Source organism: Panicum hallii, chromosome 3 (genome assembly GCF_002211085.1).
Source record: "Panicum hallii strain FIL2 chromosome 3, PHallii_v3.1, whole genome shotgun sequence".
NCBI classification, from domain to species: domain Eukaryota; kingdom Viridiplantae; phylum Streptophyta; class Magnoliopsida; order Poales; family Poaceae; genus Panicum; species Panicum hallii.
In genome coordinates this window covers 3,869,668-3,895,536 of record NC_038044.1, presented here as the reverse complement: position 1 = coordinate 3,895,536, position 25,869 = coordinate 3,869,668, and the positions used below count along the sequence as shown (strand labels likewise).

Sequence of the window (25,869 nt, the reverse complement as noted above, 5' to 3'; positions counted from 1 at the left end):
CTGGCGTGCGACCGTTTGCTTGACTTAGCGACCGCCCTGGCCGCTCCGGCGCTCGCCGCCGTCGGCCGTCGGCAGGGATGGCTGCTATTCACGGCGGCTGCAGGGGGGCGACCGTGCGTGACCAACGCCACCGCGGTCTATGCACGGCTGCTAGAGGCGTCGGGAAACAAAGCAGCACTTCCATTCGGTTACGGTGACAGTCTGACAGCAGATCGGACAATGGGATGCCGACGGGCGACGATCGATCGAGCTCGCGGCAAGGGAGGCGCGGCGGCCAGCGAGGAGGCCGAGGCAACTCAGACATGTCCGCACCCTTCTCTTCTCTCAGATTCTTGCATGAACTGATAAGATAAGTCTACCTTCTTATGCCTCAGTAGATAACACGATCTAGATAAAAAAATAACACAACTCTCCAAGGAATCCTGGTTCCTAATCCATCTTTTGGTTTTCTTTTGATCTTTGTAAATCTAAATTACTATTTCTCCCTTATGTATACATTAGAAAATAAAAAATGAAGCTTCGTGGGCAACTTTTTCCAAAGGAAAAACCCTGTTCAAAGGTATAACCGTCTGCAAACTGAAAAAAAAAAACATGCGATTGCCTTAGCAAGTTATTTTTTCATGGTGACAAAGCTTTTGCGAAACCTAAATTAAATCATATTGCTTCATGAACTACAAACAAAAGAAACTCAAAGATGGAGGTCATCAGTAATGACCCAAAAAGATGTGTTCCAGTGAACCATATGCATAGGTTGACATGCAGGCCTGCTGCCTATTTACAATGTGCCGAATCAAGATAGATGCAGCGGGTGGAAGCTGCGAAGGTTATTTACAGGTCCATTCAAAGGAACTAATTCTTCCACTAGAAACTTGGCCACCTGCAGGCATACAGAGACAATTGGGGCATGGCAGCAATACTGGATTCTTGCTTTGACAAGTTTGCCGCGGTGTATAATTGACATTCTGCTATTCATGGATGCGATATCGTTTAGAATAGGATCTTTGATACTTTGACTCTTTTTCATCATGGCATCTCTATGTGTAGGGATCTTAATGTCAAACCTATCTTCCATGAGTTTAGTTATAGCTCCTTGCTTTGGCAATTATTCCGTGGTGGATAGCATCTATCCCATTTGAAAACGATGTCCTCTGGAACGAACAAAAAGGGAAAACGGGGTATATATGCAAATCTTACAGGGGTCCACTTGTCAAAAAAGAATATTTCATTTTAACGAAAGGAGAAATTAGGTTCGGGTACATGAGTGCGATTTCTATCAAGCTGCAAGTTCATATAGTAATTTTGTACTCTGAGGTGGCAGATATCCATTTCAGAGATTGCCCGTGCATAGAACCTGGTTTCCTTGGAGTTTCAAGAGATAATTAACACTTTTTGCACAAGTACTCTAAAATTTTCTAATGTTCAATGCTTTTAAGTACTCTAAGAGAGAGTCCAGAGAACTACCTATTGTGAGTAATACAAGGATAACGGTCATACAAAATGTGTAATGTGTATGCTTGTCTCAAAAGATCATCTGAAAGTCCAAACATTTTCTGAAAAATGTCAGAATAGGCATGCGATTTGCAATCACGTAGCTAGTGTGCATTGACATATTACAAATAAACTTCCTAGTTATATATGTACTTATCCATTCAGAATTTCTTGAAAAGACTGGTAGCCAAAGAATATATTCGATACGGAGGGAAAGGTCAGTGCTATGTGATGCAAATCACAACAGGGCAGCCCAGCATTACCTGATCTCTCCTCTGTGATGCCCAACATTATAAATACCTGGCTCCTGCTTGCCTGAATGTCAAACCAACAAAGCTACGGGCATATGGCACTGGCAAACAAGTGTTGATGAGGGAGGGAGGCCTTACATGGTGATGAAGAGCCTATCTCCCTTAGCCAAGAATGACTTGCCTATCTGTACTATCTGGTTCATCAGGGAGTGTCCTTATGATGGATGGAAGGTGGATGATGGCAAGCATTCTGGTTAAGCGAGTGATTCTCTTCCACCATGCTAGGCTCACCCTCTTTCTAATTCTCCCTCTGCACGTCAAAGTTAGGTTATGTGATTTGGTTGCAATTTTGCTAGCTCTTTCATTGGTAACAAAAGCCATCCAATTCATTATGTTGCAGTAGATAACAGTACATTATCTATATAAATTGTTTGCTGGTTTTCTGCAGATGACCTCATCAGAACCAGCACTTCCAACAACATAGCAGCCAGTGAGCTTAGCAAGCTGCTCGACAATTTGACCAACGGCGCCTGCTGCCGCTGAAATGAAGACACAGTCTCCTTTCTTAGCCTTGGCCACATCATAAAGTCCTACGTAAGCAGTAAGGCCGGGGATAGCTGAATGATGGTTGTGGTTGTAGCATACAGGTAAGAAAAAACAACTTTGCATTCTGTTACACTTGAGGATTTTAAATGGGGTTCGTTGTTTTCCCGGGAAACAGATGATAGAGTTTATTTGGATCATAGGAGAAGCTTCTGAAGGATTAAAGATGACATTCTGCTGGCGATGCGCAAGAGCGAGAGCTGAAAATCAACTCACCAAGAACACCTGTATAGCAAGACAGAGGCATTTCTGAGTGTTTGATCTTTGAAAGGGACTCTGGATTAGGGATGCAGGTGAGTTCCTCCCATCCGGTTCTTCCCCACACGAGATCGCCTACCCTGAAATCCGGGTGCCAGCTAGAACCTGATTTTCTTTTTTTGGTCGAGTGAGACAACAAGATTCTAAGGTCTTCATTTTGTAAAAAAGAAAAAAAATGCTGAATGGGAGAAGACAGCGTTGAAGCTGAACAGTGCACAAATCTTCTCCAGAACAAGTGCCGAACGTATCTTTATTTGAGCAATGCATAACATAATGTTTGGTAAAATGGGAAGCCATCTGTCGATGCTCATAGCATGGTACGGCGCGCAACGTCTGAGATCTCAATTACTCCCTTGCGACGGCGACCACCTGCTTGCCGACGTTGCGGCCGGCGAAGAGCCCCACGAGTGCTGCCGGCGCCGCCTCGATCCCCTCGGCGACTTCCTCCACGTAGACGACCTTCCCTTCCTTGAGGTACCGCGCCATCTCCTCCTCGAACCGGCGGTAGTACTCGCCGGCGTACTCGGACACCAGGAAGCCCTCCATGCAGATGTGCTTGCCGACGAGCTGGAAGAGGTCGACGCCGTCCGGCCGCTCCAGGTTGTACTGCGAGACCTGCCCGCACACGGCGATCCGGCCGCGGGGGCGCATGTTGCGCAGGACGGCGTCCAGCATCGCGCCGCCCACGTTCTCGAAGTAGACGTCGATGCCATGAGGGAAGCACCTGCACGATGATCGAAGGATCGGAGTTTCATATATACAGTATGATCCATCATGAGCATGCATACAAAAAGGAACTGATGAAGAAAGAGAGAAAAAAACTGTCGTTCGTTCGTTCGTCGCAACCTCTTCAAGGCAGCGTTGAGGTCCAGCTCCTTCTTGTAATTGAAAGCGTCGTCGAAGCCAAACTTTGTTTTCAACAGATTGACCTTGTGATCAGAGCCGGCGCTGCCGACAACGTAGCAGCCTGTGAGCTTAGCAAGCTGCCCAACGATCTGACCGACGGCGCCTGCAGCCGCTGAGACGAAGACATACTCACCTTTCCTGGCCTTGCCCACTTCAAAAAGTCCAGCATATGCAGTAAGGCCCGGCACACCTGAATTCACGGGGTTTTACAATTGCAAAAAAGAAGAAGGTTTTTTCAGTGAATTTTAGGAATTTGAGCATCAGTACTTGCTTTGAAACAACTGGCTAACAACGTGTTGAACTCACCAAGAACGCCGGTGTAATAGGACAGTGGAAATTCGTGGTGATTGATCCTGTGACAGAACATTGGGTTGGGGATCAGGCTGTACTCTTCCCACCCGGTCACACCCCACAAAAGATCGCCGGGCTTGAAATCCGGGTGGCCAGATAGCACAACCTTGCTCACATTACAAGTATCGAGAACCTGACACACAGTTACATAGCATGTAGAAATAGAAACGCTACTTCAGACAGTAAAACTGCCAACGAAAGCAAAAAATTCAGGGAAGAAAAAACTTAAGTTGCATTGACCATGTTAGCACAATACTGGTGTGTGATGTTAGGACATAACAAAAACCTTGCCAGGGACGTAGTCGGGGACGAAGCCGGGCTCGGAGTGCCTCGTCATGCGGGTGCGCATGAAGGGGTCGCACGAGAGGTACAGGTTCTTGACCAGGACGGCCGCCGACCCCGGCGGCACGGCCAGGCGCACGGCGCCGGCGACCACCTCCATGTCGTCCACCGTGGGGCACCCGGTCACGTAGCGCTTCAGGATCACCTGCCTGTTGGTCACCTCCTCCCCCTCCGCCTCAGCTACCACCGCAGCTGCGGACGACGCCATTGCTTAGCTTGCTCTTCCCACTCCTCTCTGCTCTCTGTTTTTTCTTACAAAAATGTTGCTCTCTGCTCTGCTCGATCTTTCTCTTTCACGAAGCGCTGTATGCGTGGTAGGCAGCTTTGTTTCTTTTATTGATCTGAAATAAGAATGAGTTGGCAGGAAACAGTACAAGCAGCAGTGGGTAGGCAGCTTTGTTCTTTTATTGATGTGAAATAAGAATGAGTTGGCAGGAAACAGTACAAGCAGCAGTGGGTTGCAGGTATGGTGTCCTCTCACCTGGTCAGACCGACGCCAGCGGCTGGAGCAACGGAAGGAGCATGCCAGATTTTTTGAAATGGGCCTCCGAGGCGACGGCCCAGCAGGCGGAGCAACGCGTGGAGAAAAATACCAGTTCAGCGCGGGCGGGCGCGCGCTGGCGGCCATGTGACATTGGCGCGGCCTGTGGGAAATTTCCCCATCCTCTTTCGTTTCCCATGCGACGCGGTCGTGCAGTTGAAAGGAGGGGGAGCAGCGTACGGCGGCGCGCGGGGGAGCAGGAGCAGCGGGCGGCGGCACGCGGGGGGAGCAGGAGCAGCGGGCGGCGGCGCGCGGGTGCAGCAGCCGAGCAGGGGCGAGGGCGTGGGGGGAGCAGGAGAAGGGGCGGCGCGCGGGGGAAGCAGGAGTTATACATAGGTGGTTTAGTCATTTTAATAAGTAACAGATCATAGTGAGGTGTAACGTGGATAATGTTTTCACTCTACCTTTGTGGGATCAACATTTTGGTGGTTAACGGGGCTTGCCTCTAGCTTCATATTTGAAACTGTATAATTGGCACAACTACAAGGAGAAGTAGTGGGGAATTTACAATTATTTTGGAGATAAATCAAAATAGAGTCGAAGAAATTTTGTAACAGTTGAGGTGCTAATCTTGGGGTTCCAATGAAAAGAAAGTGGACCAGATAATGCATCGTAAAGACTCTGCCTAGTTGAGGAAGTTTTGGTTATTATGATACGACATGCTTAGGAAATTATCAAATGCGCTTTCGGTGTGTGTTTCTGCCTGCGATTTGATACAGTACATAGGACAAAGCAAGTGCTGATATTGGATGACATTTTTGCGGACTCGGACCATCTTGTGGATACTGGGCGGTTCGTCCAGACATAGACACATTAACAACATTTATTGGTACACAACAACCATTACGAAAGTTTTTCCTAAACAATACAAACAAGCTCAGGTAAAAGTTTCGGACAGTGTACAATACATAAAAAACGATGTTTCTCTACTCGCGGCAACACCTTTTATTAGGTCATACAGTACAAGACTACATAAAATTGAAACAACCATTGTGGACGAAGTAGGCAGCAGAAGGTCCGTGGCTTCAAGCGCCAAAGTCGTCGTCCATTTCCTGCTCATCGTCGTCAGCACCTGTCCTTGCAAGGATCGCCTTGATCTCCCGACGAAAGTACCTCCGCTGATATGGATCGAGCGCAGATAGATCCATTTTCATGATCCCATCTTCCCTTTTCTTCTCTTCCAAAGTGAGCTTCCGATCTTCGCGATCGTTGAAAGCAGTAGCCCACTCCACCTCCGCCACAATTTGTTTTCCTTTGTGGTCTGTCATTTTTTGAAGGACTTCCACGTAAGCGGAAGCTGTGGAAGATGACTGCAGCTCACTGCTCCTTCTCTTCTTCGCAGAATCTCGGCCAATTGGACGACTGTCATTTGCATCTTCTTCAGGGAAGCCAAGGTCTACAAGATCAGGCGTTGACTCTTCACCATTGTTGTCCGCGTCTTTTCCTTTCGCCCCCACAAGGTCCAGCCACTTCCTTTGGCCACGAAGTGATTCCCAGCAATGCATGAATGCGAATGGCTTCCCAACAAGGGCATGGTACTGCTTCTTGGCATCTTCAATCTGTAACAACAGGAAACAGCTATATGAGACACCATCTGTACCAAAGCAGCATGATCAAAATATATGTAGTTTACTAATACTATGGTACTCACCCTATCTTCTTCCATCTTGCCGGATTGATTTTTCCTGTCTTGTTCGGCTTTGTAGCCACAAAACCTTGCAGTATCTTTTTGGATAGTTCCCCAGCGCTTCCGGATGGACGGTGGCGGCCTCTGTCTCTCTACTGGGGTGTTTGAATATAGGAACTTGTGCACACGGTCCCAGTAAGCTTCACTACTCTGATTGACACCGACAATGGGATCTTTGGACACATTTATGAAGGCAGAACATATAGCTTTGTCCTCAGCAATTGTGAAGTTGCTGGTTCGACTTTTCACTTGGGTAGGGCTGTTGTCAAAGTTTGGAGTAGGTGGCATGGCGGGGAAGCCAATGCAAAGTGGCAAGGCTGGCAGCGCGTGGTGGCCATGAAGCTGGGGACGACTCAAGGTCTATATACGCGGGCGCTGAAAAATATGCAGGTTGGGCAGCTTGGGCAACTTGGGCAGCATAGGTAGCTTGTAGAAAAGCAACAAATTGAGGGTCGGCCATAGCACTTGGATCCAAGGAGCCATAATTTGGGGGCTTCGCAGTGCCCTGGCTCGAGTGGGGTGGAAGGTTATTCCTTGGATCGGCCATCCGCTTGACTGGGGTTCTTGGGTACCTACATTGCCTACAACATATGGTTACAGAAAGAAATACATGCTGTTACAGAGCTATGATACCAAATAAACGCCTAATAAAATAGACATGGTGGGTACAACGAATTGCGGAAACTACAGGGCACCATTGTAGAATATAGAAAGCACCGAAAAGTTTACACATAAAAACAGGAACCTACTCATTTTAAAATCAAGACCACCTATCATTTAGCTCACTTAAACACTAGCTAAACAGCTTTGTTGGTATCCTTCAGTTTTTGTATAGGAAAAATGATGATCTCATTTCTCATTTGAGACATGTGAGCAAAATAATAGTTTAGTGTCACAACATGAATGGGAAACAAAAAAACAGTGTGATCATTCTGGTCCAAGAATTAGGGTGCAACATCACCAGACCAGAAAACAGAAATTATTTTCAAGTCTACCAGCACTCATGAGGGACCAAATACAGAAGCAGCCCGACTGCAATTGCTAGCACATCTGGACATGCACATATACTCATTTGTTTAGAACAGAATGTTAAAAGGAGCACATATACACATCTGAACATGATTTTTAGAACAGAAGGAATTCACGCACGAATGTTAAGCAAAAACCTAGTTGATAAGAGATATGAAAAAAGGAGCATACTTTTCATTCGTTTATACACTGGGTTGGGGGTGGAAGCATGGGGGGATGGACCAACTTACCACAGGACAGAAACATTCCACTGAGCTACATTGACCACAATCATATCCTTACTGTATACTCTTAACATTAATGTTGACAGATTATCATTTGCGTCATGTTGAATTCTAATAATTGCTTAATATCGGACTGCATTAGCATCATATATACTGCCACGCATCCACCATTCCCCCATCCCATGAACAACAGCAGACCCGATTAAACCGCTCTAACAAAATAATCAGTGTGTATTGTCCCTAATCTGTAACCGAACGGCTCGAAACAAACGAGGATATCACGAGATTTTGGGGCGAACAACCGAACGAACCCAACCAAACCGTAACCTAACGAAAGATCCAAACCCTAACCAAAGCTACGAGGAGATTTAGGGCCGACTCACCGGCGCGGGCGAGCGGAAGAGGAAGATGCACTTGGTGGTGACGGCGGATCCGGGCTGACAGCGTCGTCCCCAACGTTCTCCGCTCGAGCTGCCTTCGCCTTGGCACCTCTCTGCGCGTCTCCTTCCCGGCGCCGCCTCCTGCTGGGTTCACCGGCCTTGGCACCTCTCTCCGCGTGTCCTTCCCGGCGCTGCCTCCTGCTGGGTTCACCGGGGGCGGATCTGCCTCCCCTCCCGTTCCTCGCTTCGGGAGTCGCCAGATCGGTAGTCCTCGTCGCCGCCGCCGCCGCCGCGTGCTACTGAAGCGCGCTGGTTTCGTCGGTGGGGGGAGGAGGCAGACGGTTCGACTGGATATGGACGCCCAACCGCCCGCGCTGAACTAGTATTTTTCTCCACGCGTTGCTCCGCCTGCTGGGCCGTCGCCTCGGAGGCCCATTTCAAAAAATCTGACATGCTCCTTCCGTTGCTCCAGCGCTGGCGTCGGTCTCACTGATCTGTAGGGAATCGCCATTGCTTAGCTTGCTCTTCCCACTCCTCTCTGCTCTCTGTTTTTCCTTTCAAAAATGTTGCTTTCTGCTCTGCTCGATCTTTCTCTTTCACGATGTCGCTGTATGCGTGGTAGGCAGCTTTGTTTCTCTTATTCGTGTGAAAAAAGAATGAGTTGGCAGGAAACAGTACTAGCAGCAGTGGGTTGCAGGTATGGTGTCCTCACACCTGGTCACTGATCTGTAGGGAATCGCTGAGGCAGCCGTACTGTGAGTCTGTGACAGGTGCACAGTACCTCTCTTGGCTGTACGAGCACAGAGATCGAGCACACAGTACGCCAGTAGTAAGCAATAGCTAGTGGCCCTTCTGTGCATTTTTCATGTTCTAGGCATAAACTATTTTCCATTATCACCTGTGATAACTGGATTATATATCCTCTACTTCTTAAGCTATTACCCGGAACAAAGAAGTTCAGTCTTTTTTTTTCCCTCAAACATTCAGTAGGAAATTTAGTCCTTTTAAGTGTTTGAGATGTCTTATAACAGAGTGAAGTACATTGCAATCAAAGTTTAACTTGTTAGTTCCTAGCCAAAAGGTGATTGAGTCGATTTTTCTATGGGAAAAGGTGTAGATGTCACTCTGCTATTGGTAAGAAAACTGATTGAAATCCATGATAATATTAGCCTAATACTCCTACTTGATAGATAATCTTCTCAAAGGTCTCCATAATAGACCGTGTCTGATCGTTAAAGCCCCTCAAGAGCCCAGCATTAGGTTTCAGCATCGTTAAGCCCATTAAAGCAGACTTAGGAGGATTCATTTGTGGATTGGGCTAGGATTTGGCCCCGCTAAATGGGCCATTAACATATCGGCATCCTTGATGATTTGCTGGGACCAAAGTATATTTCATTAATTTCGGCCTGGTACTGTATACCTCGTTGCAAGACTAACTAGAATAATGTGCTGGTATATAGGGTGAATCATTTATCGAACTATTTGATCAGAAGAATGAGTTTGTCGTTTCAGTTCTTGTGATTCGAGTATTTTGAGTAGGTTTCATGTTCTCAGATGTATATCTGACTGTGCTCCGTATCTGTTTTCTCTATTCATGTTTGCCTCCATATTCAGGTGTCTATATTTTCTTGGTAAAAACTGTACCATTCTTTTATGACGCGTGATGCATTATGATCTCATTACTGGGACCAGAAGTTTCATTTAAATCCCAAAATGTTGTCCATGGGCAACATGACAGCAAGCTTGGTCACAAATCAGACAATGAATTTGAAGCTGAAAGTTCTCTCTTGGTTCTAACTGGAAGTTCAATTAGTCGCCTACTCGCCTTTCAAGCTGTTGCAATCGGAGTCTTGATATTTTGTTGTTCTGCACGCAGCTTGATATATCCATAGCAGTTTTCTTTTCATTTTTAAAGTTTTAACCACCATGAGTAACCTTTGAGAATGAAGATTGGAAAGAGAATTCAAATATATGGGAATTTTTATGTGGGTGGCATAATTTGTCCTTCTCTAACATCGAAGGGCAACTGCTAGTGAAGTAAAGATTGTGGTTGATGAAGAACATACTGGTGGAGTTAATTTAAGCTTTGTTTACGCCAGTACCAGAGTTGTAAAGAAGGTTACTATTTACCATATTACAAGGTACTTTAAGAAAAAAGTATTCCATTTTATTAAAAGCAACATATTCTCCATGCCTCAATATCTTTTTTTCTGAAGAGCACATTATAGAGGGCTAAAGGCAGTAGCTCTTCAGTTCTCTCAAGAGGCTAACAGAATATCTTTCAGTCAGTCCTCACCTTTTGCTCCATCATAATTGAACTTCCTTTTCACATTATTAAGGTCCATTTAAATTACCCTTTTTCCATGTTTATGGTAAAGCTTGTGTTTCCATTTTTCAACCTTGTAGTACACCTACACCTAATCCATGATGACTTTTGTTCTGCTTGAAATTCATACTCGCAGGATAAAAAGGAAGTAAGCTCCTCAACTGGTGAAAAACATAAATCTTATTGCTTCAGGAACTACAAAATATGAGAATCAAAGATGAAGGTCGAAAGGTCAAGTTGACGTGCAGTGAACCATATGCATCATAGTTTGACATGCAGGCCTGTTGACTATATCAGTACAGTGTTCCGAATCAAGATGCTGCCGGTGGAAGCTGGGAAGGTTATTTACAGGTCCTTTTGATGGAACTTATTCTTCCACTAGAAGAAACCCAATATTGGATTCTTGCTTTGACAAGTTTGCCGCCAATATATTATTGACATTCTGCTATGGATTGGTGTGATATCATTCAGAATAGAATCTTTGATACTTTGACTCTTTTCATTCTGGTATCTCAAGTTCACATCAACCAGTTGCAGGAGGCCACCACGCCTACTCGCCTAGGCAGGGATCTTAACGTCAAACATATCTGCCTCGAGTTCATAGCTCCTTCCTTTGGCAATTCCGTGGTTATTTGTAGCATTTCTCCCAGTTGAAAATGATGTCCTCTGAAGGAACAAACAAAAAGGGAAATGGGGTATATATGCAAATCTTTCAGGGGCCAATTTTATTTTCAAAAGGAGAAATTAGGTGTGTGTGCCTTCTATCAAGATGCTATGATGTGGCAAACATTCATTTCAGAGATTGCTTGTGCATAACCTCCTGGTCTTCCCATGAAATTTCCTAATAATTAACACTTCTTGCACATTTACTCTGAATTTTCTTCTCAAATTCAACACCTTTAGGTTCCTATACTACCCTTGCATTGAGAATCACACAATAATATCATAATTAGCAGTAAAAATATTAAGGAACCGAAAAAAAATACGAGGTTGAATTTTGTTCCAAAAAATTAATGATCAAATGTAAAACATTGAACTCGAATAAGTAATAGTCCAATACCATCTCATGTTTACCTTCCTTTTTTCTGGAAATAAACCCACAACTTCTAGCTTTAGCAATTAAGGAATGAATAGCATTCTAAGACAACATCAACAACTCGAGAAAATAAGCCTAACAATTAAATGGCTCGGTCGCAGTCCTGGTGATGATACCTAATTTTTATTCCGATTGGAAGAACCTTTTGTCATTAGCCTCTAAGAGGTCCAGAGAACTCGCTTGTAAGTGATCGGGCGTATAAGGCTGGATAATGGTCACACAAAAATATGCAATATGTATCATTATCTCAAAAGATCATCTAAAAGTCCAAGCATTTCTGAAAAAATATTGGTAAAAACATTTTGTAATCATGTGGCTAGTGTAATTGACATATTGCAAACCTCCTACATGCGTACTTATCCATTCAGAACTGATTTGGCTGTGCAAGGATTTCCTTGAAAAGACTGCTTGGCATAGAATATATTCCATACAGAGGGAAATAAAGGTCAGTGCTATACGATGCAAATTGCAACAGGGCAGCCCAGCACACTATCTGATCGGATCCCTAGCTCCTCTTGCCCACATTATAAATACTTGGTGCTGACTTGCCTGAATGTCAAACTAGACAAGCTAGGGGCAGCATGGGTAAACTAGTGATGATAAGGAGGGATGCCTTACATGGCGGTGCAGAGCCTATCTCTCTTAGCCAAGAATGGCTTGCCTCTCTCTACTATTTGGTCCATCATCAGGGAGTCCTCATGATGGATGAAATGTGGATGATGGCGGTCATTCTTGGCTAAGCGAGTGATTCTCTTCCACCATGCTAGGCTAGCCCTCTTTCTAATCCTCGCCTTGACCCCCTTTTTGCATGCCAAAAGTTACATTGTGTATTTGTTGGTACAAGTTAGAGCCGGAATCATATTCAAGACCGTCAAGTCTTAAGAAGCACGGTTTTGAGCAATTGAAGATAAGAAAGGCAAGTAAAAGGGTACGTTAATTAGTGGTATGGGTCGATTCCCTTTCTTTTTGCTGTTTGATAAGTGGTGGTTTAGTTATTGTTCTTTTCTTCTAATTCGTCATGCTAAAATTGATTGCGAGTTGTGCATTTACTTAAGATGGGCACGGCAGTCCTAGATCTTTAATAATGAATCACCACAGGGCCTTTTGCTTGTTCTCAGGAACACTTACTCCATAGTTGCATTAACCTTCTAGTAGCAGTACGGTGGCAGAATATAAATTTATTTGTCGAAATATGTAAGTATTAGTCAAGTTGTCCAAGTTAAAGTAGATAAATCTCGCTACATTTCTTGGGTGCGCTGAGTTTTGCCGATGGGATCCTCCTCGAGACATACGAGATGAATGGTCGTTTGTGATGAAAGTGGGGCACTTTGACGTACTCTGGGGTGTTGGAGAATTTGAGGTTCTTTAGAGGCACAATCATTGCTTGATAGGCCAAGACATCTAATAATAAACTAATCCTTAGGATATACAAATAGGATATGACATATTTATAAATTAATCCTTGAAACAATTGTTTGAAATAATGATGAGAAAATTTTGTAATATATCTTTTAACATGTCCACCACCATCTCGTAAAATTTAAACTGGAAGCTTCACATGTACATAGAGAAAAAAAACAAATCTTTTTACGGGTAAATAAATTGGACGAGTGATATAGTGGTTGAAGTAACTTGGACAAAAGTAGTTTAGAGAGTTATTCAAATTTTTTGTCACATTTAAGGTAGTAATTGGACTCTTTTTTCTTAATACTTACTAGCTGATTTTACTCGTACCAAATCAAATAAACAGAGACCACATGGCTACATGCTGATCATCTTTCTTTGGCAGTGAGCTCAAATGCTTTAAGTTTTTTCACATGTCATGGAGCTGTTCTTTTGAAGAACATGATCATGCTGTTGTTTTGTTGATGATGATATTATTATTATTATTATTATCATCATCATCATCATCATCATCATTATTATTATAATTATATAGTAAGATTTGGGAGGAGACGAGGAGTCGGAAGGTAGGCTAGATATACCCGATAGGCGGCCCCTCTTGCTTCTTTCTCCCCTTTCACCCCTCTCCCTCTCCCGCCCTCTCTCTCTCTCTGTCTCTCTCTCTCTCTCTCGGGCTGCGACGACTGGGCGAGCGGTGGCGCCGTTCGCAGGTCTTCGTCGGAGGCGAAGAATCCCACCAGGTATGCCCGCTCCTTTTACCTCCCTCCCTAATTTGTGAAACCGAGCACTCCAGACTCTAATGCAAGCAATTTCTATCCGGATCTGACCCAATTACAGTATATCTACGATAGTACCTACTAATTTCGAGTTTGTGCAAAAATCATCCATTTCCTGCACAGGGTCCGCCCCTGGTTACAGCAGCGATGAACTGTGGCGATGGGTGCTTGTGCTGGATGGTGAGTTCTTGATACGATGGAGGGAGAACGGACCGAAGGCGATGAGCTGATTGTCGATTATGTCGATTGTCTCATGTCTCTGGACACCAACGCTCGGGCTGGCCCGAGCGATGGTCTCATTTTCGGTGCTCCTGTTGTGGAAGGGGCGGTTGGAGGCGGAACGGAGCCGGATGCCATGAGAGATTTTGCTTCAGCTGAGGACCCCAAGGAGCCTGTGCTCGGTATGACATTCGAGTCTGACGAAGCTGCAAAGGCGTTCTACAATGAGTATGCCAGGCGGCTCGGTTTCCCCTTCCGTGTTGGCAGGTCTCGGCGCTCCAAGGGCACAGAGGAGGTAGTTGTCATGAAGAGGTTCGTTTGCTCCAGGGAAGGGGTGTACAAGAAGAAACAGACCTCACCAGATGAGGCTACAAGGAAGCGTGAGAGGATGTCAATGCGGGAAGGTTGCAATGCTATGATGGAGGTGGTTAGGGAGTCAGACCATTGGGTTGTCTCCAAGCTTGAGAAGGCACACAATCATGACCTGGGCACTTGCAGTACCAACGTTGGGTGTCTTCGTGCTAGAGGTTTGCTAGGTGGATCTGATAAGGTCACTATGGTGGGGCCTGACGAGATGGCATTTCTTAGGCAGAATGTTCTTGGGGAAGGAGGAGATGCTCAGGGCCTTATTGATTATCTCAAGAAGACACAAGCCAGTGACCCTGCTTTCTCCCATGCCATACAGGTTGACAAGAATGGCTGCGTGGTGAATGTTTTCTGGGCTGATGCTAGGGCCAAAGCAGCTTATCGGCATTTTGGGGATGCTGTTACATTCGACACGTCGTACAAAAAGAACAAGTACATGATGCCTTTTGTTACTTTCTCAGGAGTCAACCATCATCTGCAGCCTGTTATTTTTGGATGTGCATTGCTTATGGAAGAGACTGAGTTCTCGTTTGTTTGGCTATTTGAAACATGGCTATCAGCAATGGGAGGAAAGGTGCCATGCTCATTAGTCACTGACCAAAACAGGGCCATGAAGGCTGCAATTGGGAAGGTTTTTCCAAATTCCTGTCACCGTTTCTGTAAGTGGAATATTTTGAGTAGGACCAGACAAAAGCTGACCCATGTATACACAGAGCATCCAACCCTAAGAGATGAGCTTGAAAGCTGTGTTCTTGAGTCTGAAACTATTGCCACATTTGAAACAAAATGGACGTCAATCATTGATAAATATGACTTGAGAAAGAATTCATGGCTTCAAGCAATATACAACATCCGCCAAAAGTGGGTTCCTTTGTACTTGATGGATACATTCTTTGGAGAAATTGCGCCCACATGGAAATTGGAAACCATGAATGATTTCTATAAGAAATATTTTAATGCAAAAACAACACTGGAAGTTTTTCTTAATCAGTTCAATTTGAGCATGGCAAGCCAATATGAGGATGAAGCAAAAGCTGATATGGACACCTACTTAAACAAGGCAACTACAAAAACTGCATCCCTAATAGAGAAACAGGCAGCAAGCACCTATACCAAAGCAGTCTTCAGTAAATTTCAGGAGGAATTCACAGAGTCTCTGGGTTTTATTATTCAGAAAACTGGTGATGGTTGTATAAGCAAATACAGCATCACGAAAGATGAAGATCCATCCGAAACATTCTATGTGACTTATAATGCTTCGAATAAGATGGCAAAATGTAGTTGCAAATATTTTGAATTCTCAGGTATTTTGTGCCGTCATATTCTTGGAGTATACATAATAGTCGATCCGCGCACACTTCCTCCTGATTACTTTTTGAGAAGATGGACAAGGAAAGCCAGAGATGATGATGCTTTGTTAGAAGAAAACAACAATTATCATGATGAGGATCCTTCTCAGTCCATTACTAGCCGTTACAATGTCCTATGTGTTGATGCCATTAGATGTGCTGAGAAGGGAGCTGGATCAGAGGCAGTCTACAAAGCAGCAAAAGATATCTTACAGAAGGCATATCAAGAGATTATTGCTTATGAAAGAAATCCTGGTCGGGGTTCCCAAAGGGATGCCATTAACATCAATGAGGACGTCACAATAGATGATGCAATGAATGATCAGTCTATGCCAGATTCTGGACGGAAGGTACCCTTAATATTATACTATAAATTCATCAGGACAATTCTTCTCAACATTATTCTGTGCTATTGGTGCAAGTTCTGTAGACGGTACTGATTTTCCTTAATTGCTGAAAATGATATCTTTTACTGGTTGTGTACTTTCCAATTGAAAAGTATGTAAACAGAAGTTGCATTGTGTTTTGAACCTGCTCGGATGAGAAGAACGTCCCACTGAAACTTACTATATATTTCTCCTTCTTTTTCAGTCCAAGTGCTAACTAAATGATAGACCTTTCTGATTTACATATATCAATTTTTTTTTATCAAAATCTACACAAAGAACGATACATTTATGTTTGCCTTTTCAGGTGACTAATCTACTAGGCCAGTTTCTTGATTCCTCTTGGTCTCCGGTCTGATATTTTTCTTTCATATCTTTGGAGATGAAAATGCAATTTACCAGCATTATCATCTGTCATGATTGGCATGTAATTTCTATTTTGAATTGGCTAGTGGAAAACAGCATGTGGACTTTTCAACATGAAATGGATTTCGATGACATAGGTAAATAGAATTTATTATTAGGGTATTAGCACTGTGCAACATTACTTTACCATGATAAGTTTCCCCTGAGCAATGATAATGCCCCAATTTTCAGGATGTCCACCTGACTGTAGGAAACAAGGACAATTTTGTTTGAAGATGCCAGATCATTTCTGAATGTAATGAAGTCTTTGTTGCGTCCATACTCAGTATGCTGTATGGTGCTGCCTGTATGTCTGAAACTGCTGAAGGTGAGTGTGTGAACATCGAATTATTTGCTACTCAGGTTTTAGATTACTTTTCATAAAAAGTACATCCGTTGTGGTCCCTTAAACTCTTCCTATGGTTTAGTTTCCTTCTGGCAATCACTCATGTGCAACCTTATTCCTCACATATCCCCCAAAATGTCGAAACCAGTGTAGAATTACATAACAAGGCCGGTATTATTGGCGTTTTTTCAACCATGTTAATAACAATACCATCAACTTGCACCCACATGTCAGTAACACTTTATTCCTCCCCTACCCCAACAGACCAGAGCAACACGTGAATGGTATATGCACAATACACATGCAAAAGAATAATAAGCTCAGAACAAACAGTTAATAATGATTATCAAACTGTCTATTTGCACAAACATATAAAAGTAAAATGTTGCCCTAGATTTGTTTAGTACAATGTGACTCGCTAATATACCTCCGACATGTGAAAACTTCATTTACGTTTATGTACTGAGTATCAAGCAGTACCAACAACAGGAGCTAGCTTTTGTGGGCAACATGAATGCCACATGGAGAATGAAAAAACCGAGCATTCAAGCAGCATGTATGTGGTGGCACAAGTGGTAAGTGGTCCATTTAGGACTCAAACACCTAGCACAGTTGCTCACCCTTCAAGGAGGGTGGTGCTTAGGCTTCAGGCAAAGCAGCAATCTAAGCATGCATTTTATCTATAGTGACCTTAGGGCGTGGTTTGCGTAATTTTGACAGTTGGAGCTATCTGGTTTTGCAGCAGCTGCTAGAGAAAATGAGAGACCTTGGATAGATTTTTTCCTTTGATAAATGCAAAATGACCCACTTATCCTATTCTATCTCTTTCCATTAATGTAGGGTGTATTTTTTGTAGAGAAGTCTTCAAAAGTAGATTTTTGACATTTAATTTCTCTTGCAATATATTGTCAATTGCTACAGAATTAACACCATCTTAGAAGTCCCTGAAATGAGAACCTGTTGACTAATCTTTGTACAAGAAACACAACTAACTTGACTAATCTTTGGTCAAAAGTTGCAAAGATGAAACCAAAAACTAATATATTTTCTTTGGGAAAAGGGGCAGGATATTTCTCAAAGAGATGCTATTTGTTTTCGTTAATTCAGTGTTTACGAAAGATAGTCTTCATAGGCACATCTTAGAGGCAGGGAAGTTCTTGCTTTCTATGCTACTCTGTCAAAGTGGCATTGAAGAGAAAAAAAAGTGGCACTGTTCTTGTTGAGGAGAACTTTTAATATCTTTAGTATGCTCTAATCATGTTGCCAAACCGTTTTTTAATTAGGTCGGAGCTGCTGGAGATATGTTTTCCTGATGAGAGATTGCTAAAAAAAAATTGCAATACAATTATATTTTATCTATGTTGGAGCTTTGTCCATTGAATCCTGCTGAGTATATTGTGATGCCTCCCAGGATGACGAGGCAACACGAGGTTTGAACATTGCAGGTAACTAGGATCTGATGAATTCGATAACAGAAAAGCCTCTGAAGAGTCTCAACTTTCTTCCTCAGGGTCGACGCATATTGTTGGCTCCAGGACTGCCCAGAAAGCGGGAATGCTACTTGACCCCAACAGAGATGTGCCAGGTGGCGTCAAACCACACCCTGTCCAACTTCAATGGACACGAGCCTAGCCTTAGATGCCATTGGAAACTGAGTTCTGGTGGAGGCAAGGACCTGTGATGATAAATGTAGAAGCAGCCCAGAACATCTGCAACGAAGTATGCCAGGGCAAAATGTATCACTGTTATCTTATCGATAATTGAAATTTGGAGATTTCTTGTTCGGTCTTTGATAACTCAAAGGGACATCTAGTGTGGTTACAGGCAATGTATCAGTAGAACCCTGATAAACCATCAAATTCATCTTCATGACATTATGCTTCTGTGAATAGCTGATCAAAATATTCCCTGTTGGCCACCAATGCGAATGTGACTGGAAAAAACATCACATAATTTATTCATGGCATCTGCATGTAACAAATTAGCTGGACAGAACAAATTTACATGCATTCCAGTTCCCTGTTGGTTCTCTGTTTTATCTGTGCGCACATGCTTACATGGGTAGAACCTAAAAATCCCATCTTTTCTTCACGTGAACCAATACAACAGAATTCTGTACGTTGTCCTGAGGAACTTTAAGTGTGAAATGAACTTTGGCCTTCAAAGGCACCTCCTTTGTACTGCCGCCAGCATCTCCAACCTACATGCCATAGTTTATATTAGTTGATTCCAATATTTCAGTAGAAAGGTAAAAAAAATGTCATTTGATTCATAATTGAGAAATTCTCTTAGCCAAGAAATGCTAGAAAAGGGACAAAAGGTGTTCACACCTTGAAAACAGAAAAAGAAAAACTGTCCACTCATTCGTGTGTGGCTCATTAAAATGTGGACGAATGCCTTACCCAAAGAGATGCATATCCAAGCCTGTTGTCTGACTCGTAACCAGCTTTCCACTTGAGATGCTTATTTTCCTTGTGCTTGTAGGTGGCACCCCAGTAGTTTGTGTCGAAATTGTACCAATAACTGGAAACAACAAGAAGTTTCCTATGTTCAATGGGGTCACTTATAAACAGCATCCTCAAGCCTTGCATGCATTCTAATGTCCCAGGCCCAAATACTGTGCAACAGTCTCATGCATCTGAGACATAATTATATGGTGCCTCCATCATTTCTCAATCTCTCAGCCGCTTTTAGAGATGTTTATGCAACCACATAAATGTTTGAATTTCAAGACATTATGATATGGCCAGGGATGAATCTTTAATAGATGCAAACGAAGAAAGTACAGAGGGCAACTTGAGCTTGATTGTCCCCTCCACCGAGGAGATCTATGCTCAATTCTTGCCTGCCTAACCTAGGACTCACAGCAGCCTTTAATAGACAAGGCGTCTAACAAACTCACTAACAAATCTTATCCAATTAACTAACAAATCCTAAGGGCTAACAAACTTGAACAAACTAACTAATCCTATCTTGATGGTGTGCTCCTGGTCCACATCCATAACACATTATGTGTCAAAAATTTATGTCATTGTATTTACCTCAACTTGTCCGATGGCGTTAGTTGGCGCTTGAATGCGAATGATAGGGAATTGGATGGTAAAGAGATGCTGGGGATAAATGATATCTCATCATCCTATAAAATATGATCAATGAACCATTGTGAGTTGCATGTAGTAAATATAAGTGAAACAAAACAAGCAGAGACAAGCCTTACCTTGTAGCGGTATTTAATGTTCACTGCATTATCATTGTACACAGCTGTGCAAACTCCATTCAAAACATGTGACTTCACTAGGCCATTTACTGACAAAATTCTGTCACCCTCATCCAATATCTTCTCTTTTATTGAAACTTCACCTTTTGGAAAGAAGAAAGTTGCTTTTGGCTACAGGAAAGACATGTATAATTTATTTTCTTTAGTGTGATCAACTCATGCATGTTACCAATGAACTTAGGCTCAGCGAAGGTTATGGCGTTTACATGATCATTATTTACAAAAATTCATAGTTGTCCAAATAATTTCAAAAGCATAATTTCACCATTCATAGGCCATCTTCAGGATTACACAACTGTATAGCTTTTTATATTTGTTGATAGAGTCATCAATGGGAAAATTTTCATAGCTGTTTGCATAATTTTCAAAGAATAATGGCTTCAACTATAGGCAAATTTCAGGATTAACATTTGTATAGATCTCTTTTATTTCTCCAATTTGTGAAACACTGACCAGTCCATTAGGAGGAACCAGAGATGACAATTCAATCTTGCATGGTGAATCTCCCAAATTTGCAGTAACTGACACTTCTCCTTGTTTCTCCTGAGAATTAAGAAAAAAAATGTGGTAACCTATATTATGCAGTAGTGTAAATGTAGTACAGTTTCTAATACCTTTAGACAAAACCAAAAAAAAAAAAAGAGATACAACAATGCAAATGCTTTGTGAGTTGTGACATGTTTACCAAGATGTGAAATTTCATTTTCCAAGAGAACGCAATGAATAGCATGTAAGATTCAGCATCATATTTACCACTGTAGTGGTAAATATGTAGTCTTATAGCATTTTAGCTGGCAGAATTTTTTATTGGCAGATTGAAATAGAAAACCAAACAAAGTATAGAATGCATTCTGTATCACTTGCATGATGGTATTCACTAATATTTGTCCAACCTTGAAGAATGAGAAGCATCGAAGAAAAGTGGAGAAAACACACAAAAGTTTTGCTGGCAGATTCAAAAGTATCTTTATCATCCATTAAACTTCATCAGCTGATGGTTTATCAAAGAAGATCAAATCAAACATTAATGCACTCTCCTCTCGTTAATCATGGTATTAATGACCATTAAAGAGCGATTAGTCACTCAATCGCGACTACTTAGCTGTTGTCGTGCGCGCGCGCGCGCCCGCGCGGGGGGGGGGGGGGGGTTGATGGTGGATTGTGACAACATGAATAAGAGACAGCAAGGGAAAGTAGAGAGAACTTTTTTTAAAGGCCAGGAAAGGAGAAATAGTTGACTGGGCTGGTCTAAACCACATACACAACACTACAGAGGAACTACTCAAAAAAATCCTGGAAACCAATTCCACTTTCCTTTAAAGCAACTGACTTGATAAGAAAGACAAAAGTTCCACTGCTACAGATCATGAGGCCCCACTGCCTTGATGTACTATTAGTCTATTACTAAAATGTCCCAGGAACTGGACATGGATGACAAAAGTACAGTAATTGGTGTGGTTTTCAAATAACCACTTTGAACAAATTATTTTTAGATATACTGATTATTAGCAACTATTCTTCAGCATAATAGGAGAACAAAAAAGAATAGCTTTGCAAGTTGCCATCTGAACATAAACCTATTGTATATCAAGACAAATGAACAATACATTCATCGAAGAAGTTAAATGGAACTCTTTAAATTACACAAACTGTCAAGTCATTCTGCATTTCAGAGCAAGCTGCACACAACAGGTGTTGGACAGCTGACCGACTTGCCAGAAAGGGTCTCCCACATCCTGAACGAAGCTCTCTTTGTGATCAAATGGATGAAACAATCGATCACCTGCTCGTTTCTTGTGCCTTCACCCGGCAAGTCTGGTTCAGGCTGTTACAAAGTGTGGGCTTGCAGATCCTAGCCCCACAACCTGATGAAACTTCCTTTGATGATTGGTGGGAAAAGGCAAGTAAGAGAGTATCAGGAAAGGTCAGAAAAAGGGCTAAACTCTATCATCATTCTAGGTGCATGGTCAGTTTGGAACCATCGCAATCGTTGTGTGTTTGATGGCGCTCCACCTGACTTGATTGCAGTCTAAAGCATGATCAGAGAGGAGACGCGTTTATGGAACTTAGCCGGGGCTCGAGGAATTTCTTATCCCCTCTCCCTAGTGCCCTCACAGGAACAGTTGGGTCCTTGGTCTAGTTTAGGTCTTGGCGCTTGAGAAAATAGGTTCCTAATTCTGATAGTATAGGGGTTTTTTGTACAGGTTTCGCCCAAAACAAAAACCTGTGATGTAACTTTGGGTTTCTTTACACCCTTCTCTTCTTAATATATTGATACGCAGCTCTCCTGCGTGTTCCAGAAAAAAAATTTCAGAGCACATCAAAGAAACATCCAAATAGAAAAGGAGGAAAACATGTTTTGGCATAAGAAAATCAGAATCATTCGAATGCATGTGGTAGTCCTTTCAAAAAGAATGAGGTGCTTTTCCCATTCACTCAACCTCAGTCCAAAAAAAAAACTTTCAACTGAATATTTTAAAGATTTAGAAATTACAACATGAGCTTCATTTAAAATTCATTGCTCAGTAACAACCAAAATGCCATCTCTTCACAACTCATAAATAGGCATGGTATGAAGTTTCACTTGATCGAAGTTAACTCCACAGTGCGAGTCTGATAGATATTAATCTATCCTTAGTACAGATGAAAAGCCTGCTTTCATTACACATTTTTTTGCCATGGTTCAATTTTAGTTTTGATAAAAGATACATGAGGAAGAAAAGCACATGGAATCGAGGTGAAGGAAAAATTCTCAACACATATAATACATGGACAAACTCAAAGAGAATACTCCTTGAAGATTCATCACATGAAACATGACGTAGTTATCAAAACATTTCAATTGAACAGAACACACCTTTCTACTTTCATACTTGAATTGAAAGCACCTATCCAAGCGAATGCAAGAAACAATAGATTTGTCATATTCATAGTTGCAAGACACAGATAAACAGTGTGCTGAACAGCCGACATGAATATATGATTGTTCTCCACTCTGGCAATTCTGAAACACAAGCCAGTTTCAGAAAGTCACACAGTACTGCTGTAGAACCACATATAAACAACAGAAATCACTTCCAACTTCAGAGTTCCAATCATGAAAAGAACAATTTTGAGCAGAAAATAGGCATAATGCATCAAAAGAAACTTCTACCGCCACAAATATAAGAAAATAGGCATAACACATGAATATGCACTTAGAATTGACAACAGGCATTTCGTAGTGCTAAGCTGCACTATGCCCTAATGAGCTTGTATTCATATTTGTTAAGGGAGTGATGAGTGATGACACAATGATTTGTAGTGGTCTTGCATCATATTCACAGTTATTTTGGACAATAAAAAAAATACTAACAGATTTTTAAGACATGTTAGGTATATGTACCAGTCTTAAGAAAATCACATTGTTCACATTAATCAAAGATCCTACTTGTTAGAATAGCAATATATCCGACATAGACTACAATATTCTAACACTGCTTCCTCAAGGAAACTCCATGTTTACATGAATCAAAGATCTTACTGCCACCTATATTATGTGAGATAGTATGTAATATTCAATTAGTATGTAATATTCAATTCTTAATCACTACCAAGTGCTTACTTGTTCCTATATGCCTGAGTCAGTTCTTTAATGAGTAACTCGACTTGTTTAGCATCACATGAATATTTGAAAAACACAATACTTAGATCATATATCGAAGCTTACATGAACTATTTCCGCTAAATTTCTTAAAATTAGAGTAGGAGCTCTCCAATCCATTTAACCTAGTTTGAGTAGGACATGCTCATTGATATGTACAAGCTTAACTATTTCAACATGAGCTAGTATACTTTCAACAATATATACTAATACTCTCAATTGAACGTATGATCCAACAGAAACTTTGTTGACAGTGCCCTATCCTACATGATGCGGGGTCATCAAGAAAACAGTTCTCAACATACAATTTTATGCAGCCATACCACCAGTTAAGAGAACCCTGAGTGACACACCACAGATGCAAAAGGTCCGACCATTATGCACTAGAACTGAACCCAACTTCATAGAAACATACTTCTAGAGGAAGACATGATGTCTCATGTCACAAAGCAGACCCATACACCAGAGAACACAAGCATGCCTGGGATGTCCTTTTGTTCTTTGTCCCCAAACAAAGCAAGAATGTCTAGCCTTAGCACTTTCTGGTATTCCTAGAGTAATTACCAGACACTTTAAAGTGCACATTTGTACAAACACAACTCGTACTAGCACCTAACTCTAGTATCCTGTTTCATTCATTCCTGATAAAGTGAACTCTGGACAAATTCGTCAGTGATGCATATTTCTGTCTCATTTCATTTCCAGAAACATTTGTGTTTCGTTTTCACATTTCAGAACTACAAAATCCTATCAGTTCCCTTTCGTTTCCAAATGCTGGAAAGCAACTAGTCATTATTAACTTTATCGCGTATCATACCATTCCCAATTAATCCCGAGTCCCTCCGACACAGCTACTAGCCTAATACCAGAGGCAGCAACAAAATTCGCGGTGAAAAAAGCGCGAAATCAATCAGAGGCCGCACCTTGGTGTTATGCGAGGCGCGCAGGCGCAGCGAGCCGGCGAGGTCGGCGGTGCCCCGCAGCACGGCGCCGCGGGACGCGGGGTCGACGACGACGGAGAAGTTCCGCGCTAGGAGCGCGAAATCGGGCGGGCCCCAGGCGATCCCTCCTCCCCCGGCGGCGTGGCTTACGCGGAGGCGGAGCTTGGCGAGGCCGTCGAGGACGCGGCAGGAGAAACGGTGGGAGAAGAGCCGCCGCTCGCTGTCGAACTCCGAGGTCACCCGGACGGGCGGACGCCGCCGCAGGAGTGGGGGCTCCGGTTCCTGTGGGGGCGGTGCCAGGTCCAGGGTCGCCGGGGCGGGGGCGGGCGGGCCGCTGCTGCCTTCGTCCATGGGTGGGGGAGGGAAGAGTGTCGGCGCCGCCATGCGATGCGGCGAGGTGGGTAAGGTGGGGTAGCGAGAGGAGGAAGTGAAGAGGACACCTGGTGTCCGTTGCTTGAGCTACAGGCAAGGATGCGATAGAGAATTTTGTGGATCTCTTTTTAAAAAATTGCAATTCTTCAATAAATTCTCTAGAGTGGATGTGAATTCTCACGCACTTTTCACCTTATCTCACAAGATAACGACTCTCAACTTTGTCTTGTTGCTCGCTAGAACAATCTCAAAAAAAAATGTTGCTCGCTAGAACATGAGAGTGCTATATTTCAAAATTTTTGTCTTCAAAAGTCAAAGCCTTAAGGGCCAGTTTGGCAGAGCTCTCGGAGCTGATTCTCTGCTGAATCCAGCAAGAGCTCTGCCAAACAGTTTTTCAGAGAGAAGTGATTCTCTGCTGATTCTGTGGAGTGATTTTCTGAAATGAACTAAGAGGCTGGGAGCTGATAAAAGTAGCTTCTCCTGATTCTGTGAAGTGATTCTCCATCCTGATTTTAAGAGTTTATGCTAGAGAATCAAAGAGAATCACCTTCAACCACAGAATCACTTCTCTTAGAGAATCAGCTCCCACAGAGAATCAGGATCAGTTGGAGCTCTACCAAACTGGTCCTAAATTGTGCTCATTTTGCATGTTGGATATAGATCCCACAACTAAATCACATAGTTTTATTCTAACATGTGCAAGCTTAATATCTTAATCGTCCAAAATAGTCTCTTGGCCTAGTTCGAACCAAATACTTAAGACTTCTAGACACCTAGCTATAATCTATCTACCGATGAGGAGATGATTTATTCGAATGATAATCTGAAGTGCTCTTAGACTTCATAGGAGACTATGGTTGTATGTGCACAATGATGGTGATTTTCTATAAATTCCTTCCAAAT

At 42.7% G+C, this 25,869-nt stretch overlaps 4 protein-coding genes and 1 long non-coding RNA gene across 18 annotated transcripts; 2 read left to right on the top strand and 3 right to left on the bottom strand.

Moving 5' to 3' along the window:
• Positions 1-1,822: 1,822 nt before the first annotated feature.
• LOC112887372 lies at positions 1,823-2,811 on the top strand. Of its 2 annotated transcripts, none has more exons than XR_003227555.1 (2): positions 1,823-2,386; positions 2,486-2,811. It is a non-coding gene; the product is annotated as an uncharacterized LOC112887372 (long non-coding RNA). The 2 variants fall into 2 exon arrangements; XR_003227556.1 differs by having other exon boundaries at positions 2,461-2,811.
• Positions 2,812-2,822: 11 nt separating this feature from the next.
• On the bottom strand, positions 2,823-4,536 carry LOC112887371 (2-alkenal reductase (NADP(+)-dependent)-like). 2 transcript variants are annotated; one of them, XM_025953520.1, is made up of 4 exons: positions 4,133-4,536; positions 3,813-4,027; positions 3,447-3,696; positions 2,823-3,324 (listed from the first exon to the last, which is right to left on the bottom strand). In XM_025953520.1, the coding sequence occupies exons 1-4, from the start codon at positions 4,405-4,407 to the stop codon at positions 2,946-2,948; spliced, it is 1,119 nt and encodes a 372-aa protein (XP_025809305.1). In that variant the 5' UTR covers positions 4,408-4,536; the 3' UTR covers positions 2,823-2,945. The 2 variants fall into 2 exon arrangements, with proteins under 2 accessions (XP_025809305.1, XP_025809304.1); XM_025953519.1 differs by having other exon boundaries at positions 3,813-3,990; positions 4,144-4,527.
• Positions 4,537-5,622: 1,086 nt separating this feature from the next.
• Positions 5,623-6,715, bottom strand: LOC112886851 (glutathione S-transferase T3-like). The gene is made up of 2 exons (XM_025952862.1): positions 6,392-6,715; positions 5,623-6,299 (listed from the first exon to the last, which is right to left on the bottom strand). Exons 1-2 carry the CDS (start codon positions 6,713-6,715, stop codon positions 5,766-5,768), a joined length of 858 nt encoding a protein of 285 aa, XP_025808647.1. The 3' UTR covers positions 5,623-5,765.
• Positions 6,716-12,075: 5,360 nt separating this feature from the next.
• LOC112887926 (protein FAR1-RELATED SEQUENCE 5-like) lies at positions 12,076-18,529 on the top strand. Of its 12 annotated transcripts, none has more exons than XR_003227655.1 (6): positions 13,377-13,626; positions 13,786-15,946; positions 16,290-16,485; positions 16,580-16,715; positions 18,145-18,178; positions 18,244-18,529. XR_003227655.1 is itself a non-coding variant. In XM_025954220.1 (3 exons), exons 2-3 carry the CDS (start codon positions 13,859-13,861, stop codon positions 16,619-16,621), a joined length of 2,130 nt encoding a protein of 709 aa, XP_025810005.1. In that variant the 5' UTR covers positions 12,076-13,626; positions 13,786-13,858; the 3' UTR covers positions 16,622-18,524. The 12 variants fall into 12 exon arrangements, 1 of the variants encoding a protein (XP_025810005.1); XR_003227654.1 differs by having other exon boundaries at positions 18,017-18,163; XR_003227659.1 differs by lacking the exon at positions 16,290-16,485 and having other exon boundaries at positions 12,076-13,626; positions 18,145-18,163.
• Positions 18,530-18,659: 130 nt separating this feature from the next.
• LOC112887927 (outer envelope pore protein 37, chloroplastic-like) lies at positions 18,660-25,039 on the bottom strand. Its single transcript, XM_025954221.1, has 6 exons — positions 24,577-25,039; positions 20,464-20,553; positions 19,951-20,121; positions 19,775-19,869; positions 19,136-19,256; positions 18,660-18,933 (listed from the first exon to the last, which is right to left on the bottom strand). The coding sequence occupies exons 1-6, from the start codon at positions 24,976-24,978 to the stop codon at positions 18,802-18,804; spliced, it is 1,011 nt and encodes a 336-aa protein (XP_025810006.1). The 5' UTR covers positions 24,979-25,039; the 3' UTR covers positions 18,660-18,801.
• Between the last annotated feature and the right edge of the window lie 830 nt (positions 25,040-25,869).